Source organism: Panthera pardus, unplaced genomic scaffold (assembly GCF_024362965.1).
Source record: "Panthera pardus isolate Hobbes unplaced genomic scaffold, ASM2436296v1 HiC_scaffold_6, whole genome shotgun sequence".
NCBI classification, from domain to species: Eukaryota; Metazoa; Chordata; class Mammalia; order Carnivora; family Felidae; genus Panthera; species Panthera pardus.
In genome coordinates, this window is record NW_026526991.1 from 24141015 (window position 1) to 24155984 (window position 14970).

Sequence of the window (14970 nt, forward strand, 5' to 3'; positions counted from 1 at the left end):
CTTCCAACCAAGGGGTGTGGCTCTCCATCTCAGAGCACTATTTTAGTGAGATGATCAGTTTTAGAGATGAGAGGAACATTAGTCCCAGATAAGGGTAAGTGACTGACCCTAGGTAGTGAAACTGAGTAGCAGAGCACAACCTAGACTTCGTGCTCTTATGGATGCTCACCCTCCTGCTTCAGACAATAGAAGTTGCAAAGATGAATGGGTTTAGGAGAAAATAATCGTTTTTCATATATGGATTATATGGAAGTGGACTCAGGGACAATTTCAGCAAAGAATATTCTAGACTATGGCTCAAAGACAGCAATCTGATATGTCTGGACTATGACCAAAAAACTAAGTGACCAAATTAAGTGATCTACAAAAGAAGTGCAAAAATGACACGAGAATGGAGTTCTTCCTGAAAACAGACATAATATGCAAAAAAAATACATATGTTAGAAGAGATGCTCCACATCATTCATCGTCAGGGAAATACAAATCAAAACCACAATGAGATACTACCTCACACCTGTCAGAATAGCTAACATTAACAACACAGGAAACAACAGGTGTTGGCTTGGATACAGAGAAAGGGGAACCCTCTTGCCCCATTGGTGGGAATTCAAACTGGTGCAGCCACTATGGAAAACAGTATGGAGGTTCCTCAAAAAGCTAAAAATAGAACTACTCCACAACCCAACAATTGCACTACTAGGTATTTATCCAAAGGATACAAAAATACTGATTTGAAAAGGCACATTTACCCCAAAGTTTATAGCATCATTATCAACAATAGCCAAATTATGAAGAGCCCAAATGGTCATTGACTAATTAATGGATAAAGAAGAGGTGATATATATTAGTGGAATATTACTCAGCCATCAAAAAGAATGAAATCTTGCCATTTGCAAAGCCATGGATGGAGCTAGAGTGTATTATGTGAAGCGAAATAAGTTGGTCAGAGAAAGACAAATACCATATGATTTCACTCACATGTGGAATTTAAGAAACAAAACAGATGAACATAGGGGCAGGGGGAAAAAAAGAGAGGGGGGCAAACCATGAGAGACTCTGAACTATAGAGAACAAACTGTGGGTTGCTGGAGGGGAGGTGGGGGGACGGGCTAAATAGGTGATGGGTGTTAAAGAGGGCACTTGTTATGAGCACTGGATGTTATATGTAAGTGATGAATCAAAGTGATAAAAATTCTACACTATATGTTAACCAACTAGAATTTAAATGAAAACTTGAAACAAAGAAAATATGTATGTTATGTTATTATTTTATAGTGTAAGTAATCTCATGGGTTTGAGATATCTGATCTATTAGATTTATTATAAGCGCTCAGTATATAGGTAACATCAAGAAACATCTGGTAATTAATATCGTAACCTACAAAGACACTGAAAAGACTTTGGGATGTGCAACCCAAAATCTAAGACATCAGTTCTATGATAAATCCGGGCACAGAGCAGAGGAAAGGCAAGTGTGGAAAAGTGGCATTTTGCAAAGGCTAACTGTTCTTGATGAATCCTCTTACAGCTGGACTTGTTGCTTTCACAATAATGAAAAATGGATTCACTCACTCTACTGGTAAATTCAGACTGAAAATGCCAACAGGTACACTCTGAGAATCAGGAGAGTCCTCAAATTTTACACGTTCACATGAGTGCATAGATGAGGAAATAAAGAGCTAAACCTACACCTGAAACTAACATAACATGTATGTCAACTACACTTCAATAAAAAAGGGGAAAAAAGGTTAGAATGGCAAAAAAAAAAAAAAAAAAAAAAAAAGAAAGAAAGAAAAGAAAAAAATAGAAATAGGACAAAAAGAGGTATACCAATACATTTCTTTAAGAATTAAAAATGTTTTGGGGTGCCTGCATGGCTCAGTTGGTTAAGAGTCTGACTTTGGCTCAGGTCATGATCTCACGGTTTGTGAGTTTGAGCCCAGTGATTGGCTCTATGCTGACAGCTCAGAGCCTGAAACCTGCTTCAGATTCTCTCTCTCTCTCTCTCTCTCTCTCTCTCTCTCTCTCTCTCTGCCCCTCCCACTCCCCTGCTTTCATTGTGTCTCTCTCTCTCTCTCAAAAAAAAAAAAAACACTAAAAATTTAAAAAAAGAATTAAAAATGTTTTGTTATTGTGATTGAATATTAAACTAGCAAAAAGTGATTTAAGGAATGAGATACAGCAGATCAAAAATGAAGAAAAGATCCTAAAAACTTACAGAGAGGAGAAACAGAGCTGGGCCCCAACTGGCTGGGAATTCAACCAGGAAAGCAGCAAAAGGAGGCCCCAGATTTAGAGGTATGCTGTAGGCATTGGGGGCAAACAGTCCTCAACTAGAGCAGAAAGATGGGAGCTTTCAAGAAGAAAAAAAGGAACTGAGATATTATTTGATAAGCATGAACAACTGGGTGAAAATCTATGGATGAACATATGAAAATTGTGATGTAATGATCAGAAGAAAGTTAAAGAAAAAATACAAGAAAAATCAAAGCTTATACAAGAAAAGAAAATAACCATAGTACATTCTTTGACTTGGCTGTGAACATTGTTTCCAGGGGCATGATAATGTAAATACTGAATAGTGACTTAACCAAAATCTGTCATATGACAATACTTGGGAAAAGGAGAAAGGAGAAGTTGGGGAGAAGTATAAGTGAATTAAACCCTTATATACCACAACAAAATCAATAGATATTATCTCAAGTTGATACATAAAAGAAAAAAGAATAATTATTTGTAGCTAATAGCTCTATTCATCAATAATTCTGGTTTTCCTTCTCCCAAGCCTGTAGGATGTGACTTCTTTGGACAATGAAATATTAGTGGAAGTGATATGACAGAAACCTTAAGAGCCAATGTGCGATTTGCCCCATTTCTTCCCTCCTGCTACTGTGACTGGTGATATTTCACGTGATGGATGTGCTACCAGCCTAGATGCAGGCCTGAGGGGACATGGAACAGGGCCCCAGTTAACGCACTTGGATTTGAAGGCCGTTTGCTGCCTCATTTTTCATGACTGATACTACATATTATTATACACGTGGAAGTAAATAACAAGAGAAACAGCTGAAAGAGCTGAAAATGGTTGCCTCTGCAAAGCAGGACTGCAGAGTGAGAAGAGGTTCGGGAGGAGACTGTCCCTTTTCGGTAAGTCTTGTAGAGCTATCTGACTTTTAAAATGGCCAAAATAACTACAGAATCTATAACTCAAGAAAGTGGATTAATGTGCAAATGGAAATTCAAAGGACAAGTGATTAGGGAAGAACAAATATGTTCCTGCTCCTCTCATTTCCATAGAGCGTAAGGAAATGCCACTCCACTCCTAGAGGAGGAACACTTCTGGCTTCTTTCAGACTTGAAACTAATTTACTGCCAGGAAAGTGGAGTGACTTAACTGATTAGTAAGTTTGGGAAAAGCAAAAGGACATGCTGGGCTCAGCCTCTTCTGGGCAATCTTTGTTTATATTTTTGGAGGCACCCTGCCTACAAGACTGCTGGTCTCTGCTCCTCCCTGCAGTGAGCCTGGCAGGGGCAGAAGGACACTAGGGAATCCTGTGGTTACACAGGTGTGACTAGGTGGGCAAGTCTGGCTCATTCAGGGGTGAGATACTACTAAGCTCATTTGGTCACAGTCCTAAAGCAATGTTCGACAATCAATCAGCTTTCTCAGTTAATGACGCTGAGATTTTGATTTCCACTATCCATCTGCTATATCCCATTCCTCAATGGGTTCAGAACTCAGGAAGGGTAGAAGAGAAATGACCCTCAATGACCCTCTTCTCCAGACACATACATCAATCATCACAAAAACCACCCAACTGTGTGATCAAATTAATAATACGCCATTAAGATAATGTCTTTTTGTTGTTGTTCAAAAAATACATATATGCATAGAGAAAGTCTGAAAGATACTTTTCTTCACACATTTCTGAAATAATAAAAATATTGAAACAGTACACTTAAGAATAAAGAGTAAAAGAATAATGTAAAGTTACAGAGCATTATTTCTTGGGATTCACAGTGGTATCTGAATGATTTCTCTAGATTGCCTTTGCTTTCTTTCACCATCACATTCTTATAATTGGTATGTTTAGAAAAGCTTCGAAGGAAGCACTACGTATGTGTCCAAAAAAGTTGGATTATATTTGATACTCTAAATAGAGAAATGGAGAACAGAAGAACCACAAAGTTCAAGATTAGTGACATAGTTGTGCTTTGATGAAGTAAAAAAAATCACTTAAATAATTATATAAAATGACATCTATGCTACAACAGCAATGCAATTTTCCATTATTTTTAATAACTTACTTCCATTTCCTTATCAACTGGTTTCTCTTCCATTTCTTGCATTTCGGATACATTTTCATCTGAAGTAATTTCAGGAGTTGTTGGCAATGATATTTCAGCTATTTGCGTAAGATTAGATAGTTTCTCATGAATTGAAATAACCCTAAAAATAACAGATGCACATGTATTTTACTTGAAAAGCTAAGAAAGGCATTCGTTTATTCCCAGAATCAGTAATATGTGTAAAGTTAGTCCTCAGGTATTTAACACCGGGGTTTCTGGCATTCCCAAACATCATTCATTCAATAATTCCTTCATTCAAGAAACATGAGCAAAGAGAAACAATTCTAACCCGTATAATATTTATGACCTAGTTATATACTCTGAGAGATTTAAAATGACAAACTGGCAAAGGCACAATGACAGAAATGCACACATCCAAAATACTGCTTAAGATGAAAAAAAAAAAAAATGAACATTTACGTGAGCAAAGAAAGTCCAGGCAATGACAAAAGGTTTGCTCCTATGTAAATCTTAATGCTGTGCCATGACTGCCCTGCTGACCTGAAGGTAAGAATTATGGCAAGTTAGCAATGGCTTGCAAAGGCCAATCAATGAGCCCATAACAATGAAGTATATTGTGCGGGGAGGGGTGAAAGGGCAGGGAGCAGGATCAAGAAAGAAGGAAAAGCAAAAACCAAGGAGGAAGGCACAGGACACAGCGGCAATTATGCTGAAGACAGAAAGCTTCTGGGGCCACAGGCCAGTGAACAGTGGATACTCTGAAGGCAGAGGTAAATGGGTGAGTGGAGTCAGGAGAAGGAAAAGCATTTGAAGCAGCTGAAGGAGGCAAACAGCCACCTGTGTGGCCTTCAGTGAGTCTATGCTATGGGATACAGCACATATATGCATGCATGTGTGCGTGCGTCAGTGTGGGTGTCTCCATCCAAGGAAGGAGGGAAACTTTTATGAGAAAGAAGTAAATTATCCATTAAGTCAAACTGACATCAAAAACATACACAGGAATGTCAATTCTCCAATGTTCCACAGGGTCCTCATCTGCAGCATGGTATAACACTCGATGACCATGATAGAAGGTGAAAAAGTACCTTTAATTATACATAAGAGGATCTGAAATTATATAGTGTGTTTAAGAAACTCTTTTATAAAAAAAAGGACAATGGTTAAAATGTAAAGATCTGTTATTAAAAGTTCACTTGGAAGACATCCATTAAAAAAAAAAAAAGGGGTCATCTCCAAGAATGGCGGAAAGGCTGCCTGATGCCCTGGAGAGAGAACAGGTAGGACTCAAAGGACCTGGGAGAAGCATGCTTGGTTCCAACACACATCAGCCATGAGACCCTGCACAAGCCACCTAACCTCTCTGACCCTGACATTCCTCCTACTGCAAGACTGGAATAATAAAACCTGCTTCATCTACTTCACAGCATTTTGTACCGATGAAATGACATAACTATGTACATTCCTAACCATGAGAAGCCACATGAGAGAAAGATGATATTCTAACACACTGTTCTTCATTCTAATACCCAAGAAAGAATTCTTATAATTCCCGTTTCTCTTTCAAAAATAATGTAGCTTCCTCTTCTGATACATGGAATTGCAGGAAGGATAAACTGTTCTTTGATGTTTGGGTTTCAGATTGTCAGTGAATGTCCAGAGCTGTACTATCTGTTTCAAAAACAAATGTCCTGGTCTAACTCTGTAAAAAGCAGGTAGCGGGGGGGGGGGTGGGGGTGGGTGGGGGGGGTGGTGGTGGCTGGGCCCCTGATCAAGGAGCAGCATCAGAGGACCTAGCATCTCAGGTTCATCTCATGACCCCATTTGCCCAACATCTTGCCCATTCACATCTTGACCTCCCCGTCCATGTCAATGCTCAGTCCAGCTTTTGAATTTCCACATTGGCCCACAAACATCCATCATCTCATCCAGGCTAGACCAGCTCCCCACAGCCTCTGCTCTCATTTACTGACTCACGGGCACTCTCTCCCTCCCAGACTGCCAGGGCCTGGAAGCAGGACCCGGGCAGAAGTAGAAATGTGGATGGCAGGAGACTTGAAGGCAGAGACAGCAGGCAGGGAACTGGATCTTGGTTAGAAGAACATAATTAGATAGAACTACACAGAAACATTTATGCGTGTGTATTGAGAACACTATCTTTTCTTTTGTTGCTATAGAAAAATGCCAAGAATTAAAATGTTTTTCCTTGTAAGTACTTAATTTGGAGATTAGGACGTGAAATGAACGATTCAAGAGGACTGCTCAATTTGAAGGCTATTCTGGTTCCTTCTCTGGCTTATTTTTTTCTGACCCCTTGTATTCTTACTTTGCCTTCTGAAAGATGGTCAACAAGAGCAACTCCCCACGTACCTATCTTACCCTGGCCCTCCTAAGAATACAAGCAATGCCAGCCTAGGTGAGGGAAATGGGCAGCTTTCACTGTGTCCCCAAGGGACAGGTTAGATGAGACACTGCCAGGCACCCTCCTCTGTGTTGGCCTCAGTGACAGGTTCATGTCCCTAACCTGAGTAAACCTACCACTGATCATAAACACATTCAAATTACAAACTTTTTGGAATAAAAAAGAATTCTGTCAGTTTGATTTCATTCCACTCTGCAGAAATTATCATCATTTTCATCATGTGATTCTAAAAAAATATCTTGCCATATTTATGTACACAAAGCAAGTATATAATTTCATAACTTTGTTGCTTAGCTGTGCTGGTATATGTCCTGTGCCTAGATTTTCTGCCAGTTCAAAAAAAAAAAAAAAAAAGGAAAAAGGGAAAAAGGAAAATTGGCTGAATAGTTGAAAATATGCCAGCTCTTGAAACATCTCTTGTTTTATTCTCTTTTATGGCAAGGCCAAGAAGTCCTTCAAAATGAAAATCTTGGAGCATGAACAAGGCTCTTCAGGGAAGAACCAGGTCTCTGTTCGCTAAGCACTTACTAGGTGCCTAACAGGGCAAAGAGCTGACACTGACAGACACAGGGGTTAGTAACAAGACTTGACATTTGCCCAGTGCTTTCGGCCTTTCAGAAGATATGCATACGTTGTCTATCTTGATCTTAACAACAACCCTGAAAGGCAGGCAGAGTAGATATTCTTTCCATTTTACAACTGAGGCGATGGAGTTGAGGTCACAAGGACGGTGAACAATGGAATCAAAACTAAATTAACTAAGCAATGAAAAAAATTAAAAACCAACTAGGAATTTGGTAAAGTGAAACAGGAGAAGAGATAAACCAGGCATGAGCAAAAGTTAGAGACATGCCCTGTTTGATGGAGAGAAAGGAAAACAACCTGGATGAAGCAGAGGCTTTTGATGTGGGGAACAATGTAAAATAGGGAAGGGTGGGACAATGGAGGGTGTGGAGTTTGTCCATAATTTTGCAACCCAATACGGAGCCACGTGTTACTTTTTAAATATGCCTCAAATTAGGGGTGCCTGGGTGGCTCAGTCGATTAAGTAGCCAACTTCAGCTCAGGTCATGGTCTCAAGGCTTGTGAGTTCGAGCCCTGCACCAGGCTCTGTGCTGACAGTTCAGAGCCTGGAGCCTGCTTCAGATTCTGTGTCTCCCTCTCTCTCTGTCCCTTCCCCTCTCATGCTCTGTCTCTCTTTCAAAAATAAACAAGCATTAAAAATTTTTTAAAATGTGCCCCAAATTATAGGCAAAATATAATATATATCCTTGTACTCTCTAAAATCTTTATGGGGCGCCTGGGTGGCGCAGTCGGTTAAGCGTCCGACTTCAGCCAGGTCACGATCTCGCGGTCCGTGAGTTCGAGCCCCGCGTCAGGCTCTGGGCTGATGGCTCGGAGCCTGGAGCCTGTTTCTGATTCTGTGTCTCCCTCTCTCTCTGCCCCTCCCCCGTTCATGCTCTGTCTCTCTGTCCCAAAAATAAATAAAAAACGTTGAAAAAAAAAATTTAAAAATAAAATCTTTATGAAGTGTCAGGAAGTGTTTCTCCACAACCCTCAGTACTATTATTCTTATTCCCACTTCATTGATGGGGTGACTGAAGCACAGAGAGGTTAAGTAACAAGCTCAAGTTTGCAAAGTGAATAAGGGGCATGATTGGCATTTGACCCAAAGCAGGCTGGATTCAGAGTTCATACTCTTAACCACTGCAATATCATACTCCTCTAATTAAAAGGAAGATTCTTCTAAAAATGTCTTCTAAAAGTTCTCCTGTGACTTACCTTGAATATTACTAAAACAGTCTGTTGTAAGGAAAATATTAGCAGAGTTGTAGGAAATCCATCATTACTTGCCTGTTCAGTGGAACCCAGAAAGAGCCAACATAGATATCGCTGTAAGTGCTATTAGGCACAGCATCTGAAATATTCTGAGGCCTCATGTTATATGCATACAACAATAAAACCTATAAGAAAATTAAGACATGAATAAAATATGACACTAAAATTACACGTTGCCTCAAAATAATATCATTAAATTTTTTAAGTTTTTCTTTGAAAGAGAAAACAATTGTTTTTCAACTCACTTTAAAGAGGACTGATTTGAGCAAGAATTGTACAAAGTTTATGAGGTGAAAAGAAATGCCCTTTGATAATAATATTATATTATTTTTGAAGAGTGTCATTTCTTACTGCAATTATTAAGTTTAAATCTCAACCTGCGAAGGCCCTCTACGAGTTGGAAATGTGTACCTGGTGAATATCCAACCTTGTTTCTCGTTGCTTCTCAATATGCACCTTTCTCATCAGTGGTCATAGCTGCTTCTGTGCATCACTTATGCTGCTCCCTTACTCTTCTGTTTATTCAACCTACACACAACTTTCTGGTCCCCACCTCTAACATGGAACTTCTCCTAATGACTCATACTCTGGTAATCCCCCTGTGGTTTGAATTTTGACAATCCTTAAAGTGAATTCCTTATATTGTAGCACTTACTTATGGTCCAATTCACAGAATTTGAGACTCATAGAACCTTAGAGAGGATCTGGTCTAAGTCCCTCCTTTTAGATATGAGAAAGCTGAGGCCCAGAGCTGCCAGTCAAAACCAACTAATTAAGTACATGCATTTATCTCTGTTTCTTTGATAATCAAACTAAAATAAGAGTACAGGGATTTTTTAGAAAGGCGTAAATCCACAAAGACAGACAAAAAGGAGGTAAGCAGACAAGAGATGTTAGCAACACGTTGAAGGACAGAAATTGCTGAGAAGAGTGTTGGGGGACTCAGAAAAGAGGAAAGGCTGTGTCCTAACTGCCTTCAGAGGGGTTGCCAACAACAAACATGACTGAGAACCCAGAAAGGCTTGGGAGCTGGAGATGTTCCTCCCTCTTATCCCTTCCCTGAGCCCATGCCACCAGGAGATTTCCCTACTTCCCTTGCCTCCTCTCTGGCCAAACTTCCTTTCATTTTCCTCTCTGCTGAGGTTAAATCAGAGCTCTATTGTCAGGGACATTAGGTACAGGGCTGAGATGCAGAACTGAAAACATGGGAATTAAGTGGAAGTCTGTGTTCTGAACAAGAGACATCCCCTACCCCACCGCAGCCCCTGCTCGGGATGTAGGAAACCAGACAGAAGTTGAAAAGGATCCTCTTTGAGGAAACTGACCAGACAAAGAGAAAAGACCTACAGATACTGACATTTCAGCATCCTGCAATGAAACTGCTGGCTCCTGCAGTTACCCTACAATGAGGCCTATAAATCAATAAGTCTGACCTGATACACCCTGTAGCACCTTCACAAATGAATGGATAGCCAAGGGTCACTAGACATGAAACGAAAGGTAGAGACCAAAACTAACATAAGAAAGGAACTTGAAGAATCAGATATAAGACAGAGAGCAGAAGAGAACTTCAATGAAACCATAATTGATATCTTAAGAGAGAATAAAGACAATATTTTATCTGTGAATCAAGAACGCAGTGCTGTTAAAAATGAACAAAGAACAAGAAAGAGCTCTTAAGAACTAAAAAAATATATGATCACAACTAAATATCAACAAAGGTTTGAAATATAAAACTGAAGATATCTCCTCAAAAGTAAACCTAAATTTTAAAACATAGGTAATATGGGAGAAACGATGAGAAAAATACTCAAGCTAATAAATTCAGTATCTGAATAATAATTCCAGAAGGTACAGAGATAATCAAAGGGAGGAAATTATCAAAGAAAATAATTCTTCTTGCACTAAAGAATATACTGAAAGATTGAAAGGGGCACAGTGGATGACAGACCCGCATAGTTCATCATGGAATTTCAGCACACAGGGCATGGAAAGAAGATCCCCAGAGCTTCCAGAGGAAAAAGAAAAAGAAAGAACTAGGCATGAGAATGGGACCATACTTAACAGCAATGCAGGATTGCCAGAAACAATGGGGCAATGTCTCCCACGTTTTGAGAGAAAATAATTTTCAACGTAGAGTTTTATGCCTAGAAAATGATGACGTCAGCATACAATGATGACTTTGTGTTGGACATTCAAGGTTTTCTTATATCCTGTGTAAGTACAGGGTCAATCTGTCGCAAGTGGTTAACATCTCAGGGGACTGTAGTACTATTGTTGGCCCTTGGCCAAAGCTGAGTGAAATGTACCACCCAGTGACTAATGCAGTCCTGTTCTTGATTCTCAAACACACCAATGGGGCAGGGCAGCCTGTGCCATCGTGTCAGCATTTTCTTGTAGATATGTACATACTGATGAATTGCATCTGGATTCTATTGTTCTCTTCATTTCTATCACTGAGTCCGGTCCCACACATGGTTTTGACTACAAGAATAGAGAGGTATGAAAGACCCCTCCTCAGTTAAGACATCAACCTTCTTGAGACCAAGACATCTTACCATATTTTTGTGGTTCATGATCTGTAGATGAAATGTGCTGTGCAACTGAGTGAGGACCCTGGCAACTGCTCCCAGGCATCTTGGATCTCTCTACTGGTTATCTGAGCTTTCTTTATCCTGCCATGACTTATTCTTTACCAAAATCTTCCATGAATATACTTTGTGGAATATATTGTATGGTGTGTCCTTTGAATAATCAGAGCCTCCAACACATCCTTCATCAGAAAGCTGTAAAATGTGTTCATTCAATAGGAGAGAGCAAGTCAAGATAGGGAGAAACATGGGACCCAGGGAATTCTCAGGAGGATGGCGAGTGGGCTCTTATGATGATATCTGAACCATGAGAGCAATCAATCCAGTTTGGAACATGTCTCTGAAGAAGAAGACGACAATAAAAGAATTAAGATAAACTGATGAGTTTGACCATGCAGAGAAGAACTGTGTAGTTCTTTGAAAGTTTAGGAAGAATGAGAGATTCTAGAATACAGAGAACACTAAATTAAAAATAAGGCAGGTTTTTTCTTTAGGATAGAAGTCGGGAAGAAAGGAAACAGTACCTTATTTGGCTCAGCTGTGAGTGATAGTTACACATTCATAATGTAAACACTGGCTCTGGGTTTAAGAATTTTGATAGAACTCATTTAGGAGAGGGGCACCTGGGTGACTCAGTCGGTTATGTATCCAAACTCTTGATTTCGGCTCGGGTCATGATCTCAGTTTGTGACAGCACAGAGCCTGATTGGGATTCTCTCTCTCCATCTCTTGTCTGCCCCCACCCTCAATAAATAAGTAAACTTAAAAAAAAAAAAAGAACTCATTTAAGAGAATGTGTGGAAGAGAAGAGTATACCTGAGGGGGAAAAAAGAGGTTGACATTAGCTTTCATCTTCCATAGTAGTGTGTGAGGTTGATCACTAAAGAAATTATCATGTGAGCATGTAATTTAGATGTATGGGTTGGGGGGAGACCCAATAAAACAGAGACAGCTGAGAGTTGAAAGTAATTGTATCTGATGGTGGGATTCAGGGATGTGGACAGCTAGACAGAGAGAGAAATGTTCTTTTTACTCATTAAAAGTCTTTCACATTTGGTTTTTCAAACTATGGTAAATTTGATGAAACACTTCTGAAATGAAAATGAAATGAGTCCCAGAGAGATTAGTCTGTCTTATGGTGTTTGCTCTTGTTTTGTGTTTGTTAACCTTGACTCCCAGGCTAGCATACAAAGTCCCTGTGGACAGGAGTGACATCCTGTACTGTGTTCAGTATTGCTTGCAGCACCTGCTACATGTTAATTAATATCTTCATATTTCTGAAATTTTCATTATATCTCTTAAGAGCTAATGAAGTTCCCCAAAGTGTGTTAGTGGAAAAATTTAAATAGATAACATACTTTACATTTAACCCCTGATAATGAAAATGACTTTCTCCCTCCTCAGGCTGACACTTGTCAATGGCTTTGCAGTACAATTTTAAAATCTCTTCTAACCGAGCGTGGCACAACTGATTTCAAAGTATAACAGTCTGAAATCAAAACAGACTTGGATAAAATAAGGCAGTAGTTACACATTAAAACCCTAAACTGACTTGCATCTATTTGTTGTGAGCCTGGGCTTTGGAGCCAGAGTGTCTGGGTTTGCTTCTCCGACTTTACTGGCTGTGTGATCGGGGCAAATTATGAAAATGTTATGCCTCTACTTCCTCATTTGTAAAATGGAGATGTGGTAATCCCCATCCCCATGGATCGTGTGAGGATCCAATGAGTCAACACGAAGTGCTCAGAGCATCACTGCTGTCGCTGTGAGCCACGTGACCACTTCTGGCTCCTCGCCCTACCTTGTTTGGTACCTCATTCTCCATATTCTTTTAGACCCACTGCTAACCCCAAGCCAGCTTCATATCTGACCTCCCAGCCTGTCCCCATCAAATCCATGCGCTTAGTTCTATTTCAAACTTGTCCTCACTCTTCAGGTATAAGTGTCTATAAAACCCTACATACTCAGGACTGGATTCTGCAGGAGACAATATGCCCACAATGAAATTTCCAATGCTCCCTTACTCACTTTCACAAAGGCTTGTTTTTCAATGGTAAAGAAGTGTTGTGGCTTTGACAAACACTGAGAAATGCTGTATCTAAAATCATCTTGAATGGGGTATCCCTTACAGCCCAGGAAGGGGTGAAGACAGAGCCCCTCCTCTACTAGATGGAGTTGATGCATAACTTCCTCACCCTGGTATCTTAATCATCTAACAAAACACCTGGCATAAAGGGTGCATTCAATCAATGTTTTATTAACTGGTTAGTAAGCAGCTATTATATGCATGTTACAAAGAAATCCATACAAAGAACTAGAAGATTCGGGTTCTCATTCATGTTTTTGTCACTAATAAGTTGTGGCAATGGTCAAGTCACTGTACTCATATGGGACTTGGCTTCCTCATCCTCAAAATGAGAGCATCAAATAGATGTTCTCTTAGTTTCTTTCAAGTCCTGAAATTTGACTTGGGTGGTCCAAGGGAAGTCAGAAAAGCTTTCCAGTGGAGCCTACTATAGAATCCGGCAATGCAGCATAGCTTCTTGGAGAATCATCATTAGACCTGTGAGGTGCATTGGTAGTGCTGGCCTAGCCCAGTGCTTCTCAGACTTAAATGTGCATACATTACTTGGGAGATATTAATAAAATGTATGTTTGGGGTGCCTGGGTGGCTCAGTCGGTTGGGCGACTGACTTCTGCTCAGGTCATGATCTCACAGTTCATGAGTTTGGGCCCTGCATCGGGCTCTGTGCTGACAGCTCAGAGCCTGGAGCCTGTTTCAGATTCTGCGTCTCCCTCTCTCTCTTCCCCTCTCCCGTTCATGCTCTGTCTCTCTCTCTCTGCCTCTCAAAAATAAAGAAACTTAATAAAAATTTAAAAAAAATTTTTTTAACGTTTATTTATTTTTGAGACAGAGAGAGACAGAGCATGAATGGGGGAGGGTCAGAGAGAGAGGGAGACACAGAATCTGAAACAGGCTCCAGGCTCTGAGCAGTCAGCACAGAGCCCGACGCGGGGCTCGAACTCACATACCGCGAGATCGTGACCTGAGCCGAAGTCAGACGCTTAACCGACTGAGCCACCCAGGCGCCCCATAAAAAATTAAAAAAAAAAAAATGTATGCTCTGATTTGGTGGGTCTGGAGACCTGAGATTCTGCATGTCTAGTGAGCCTCCAGGGGATGCCAGTGCTGTTGGTTCTTGACTATCAGATGCTGGCCCCTGCTTCATTTATGCAGCCTTTGTCTTCCCCAGCTCCCAGAAGCAGGGTGTAATTTTGGGTCTCATCTGCAGCACCAGGCTCTCATTAGTCACTTGGCCAACAAGACCCAGAATCCAGGGCACCTCAGAGGGAAGCCCTGGGCATCTGTATGATCTCTGAGTTATGGCATCCCTGGCATCCACACTGAAAATGTTGAGGTTCTATGAGGTTACTATGACTTGGTAGTTTTCCCAAGAATCCTAACTCTTCCTTTGGTGTCCTGAAAGACTAAACTTGTCTCTTTTTTTTAACGTTTATTTATTTCTGAGACACAGAATCAGAAGCAGGCTCCAGGCTCTGAGCTGTCAGCACAGAGCCCAATGCGGGGCTTGAACTTGCAAACCGTGAGATCATGACCTGAGCCGAAGTCAGTCGCTCAACTGACTGACCCACCCAGGAGCCCCCTAAACTTCTCTTGAATGCACAGTCTGCTTGTTTCGGACCATGAAATATAGTCTAGCTCACAGTAAGGCTTTAAAGATCTCCAGGAAGGAGCAGCAGCTCCATATGTCTTGTTCCCAGACTGGCTGGGCTTCTACATTGAATAGA

The 14970-nt window shown here is 40.5% G+C and overlaps 1 protein-coding gene across 2 annotated transcripts in view; it reads right to left on the reverse strand.

The window, feature by feature from the left end:
- CFAP54 (cilia and flagella associated protein 54) overlaps positions 1 to 14970 on the reverse strand; it is a 290383-nt gene that overhangs the window by 27568 nt on the left and 247845 nt on the right. For both annotated transcript variants that reach the window (XM_019446503.2, XM_053894838.1), the window contains exons 65-66: positions 8585 to 8694; positions 4309 to 4450 (exon numbers count right to left, since the gene is read on the reverse strand). In XM_019446503.2, coding sequence (XP_019302048.2) covers positions 4309 to 4450; positions 8585 to 8694 — 252 coding nt within the window. The remainder of the gene's footprint in view (positions 1 to 4308; positions 4451 to 8584; positions 8695 to 14970) is intronic.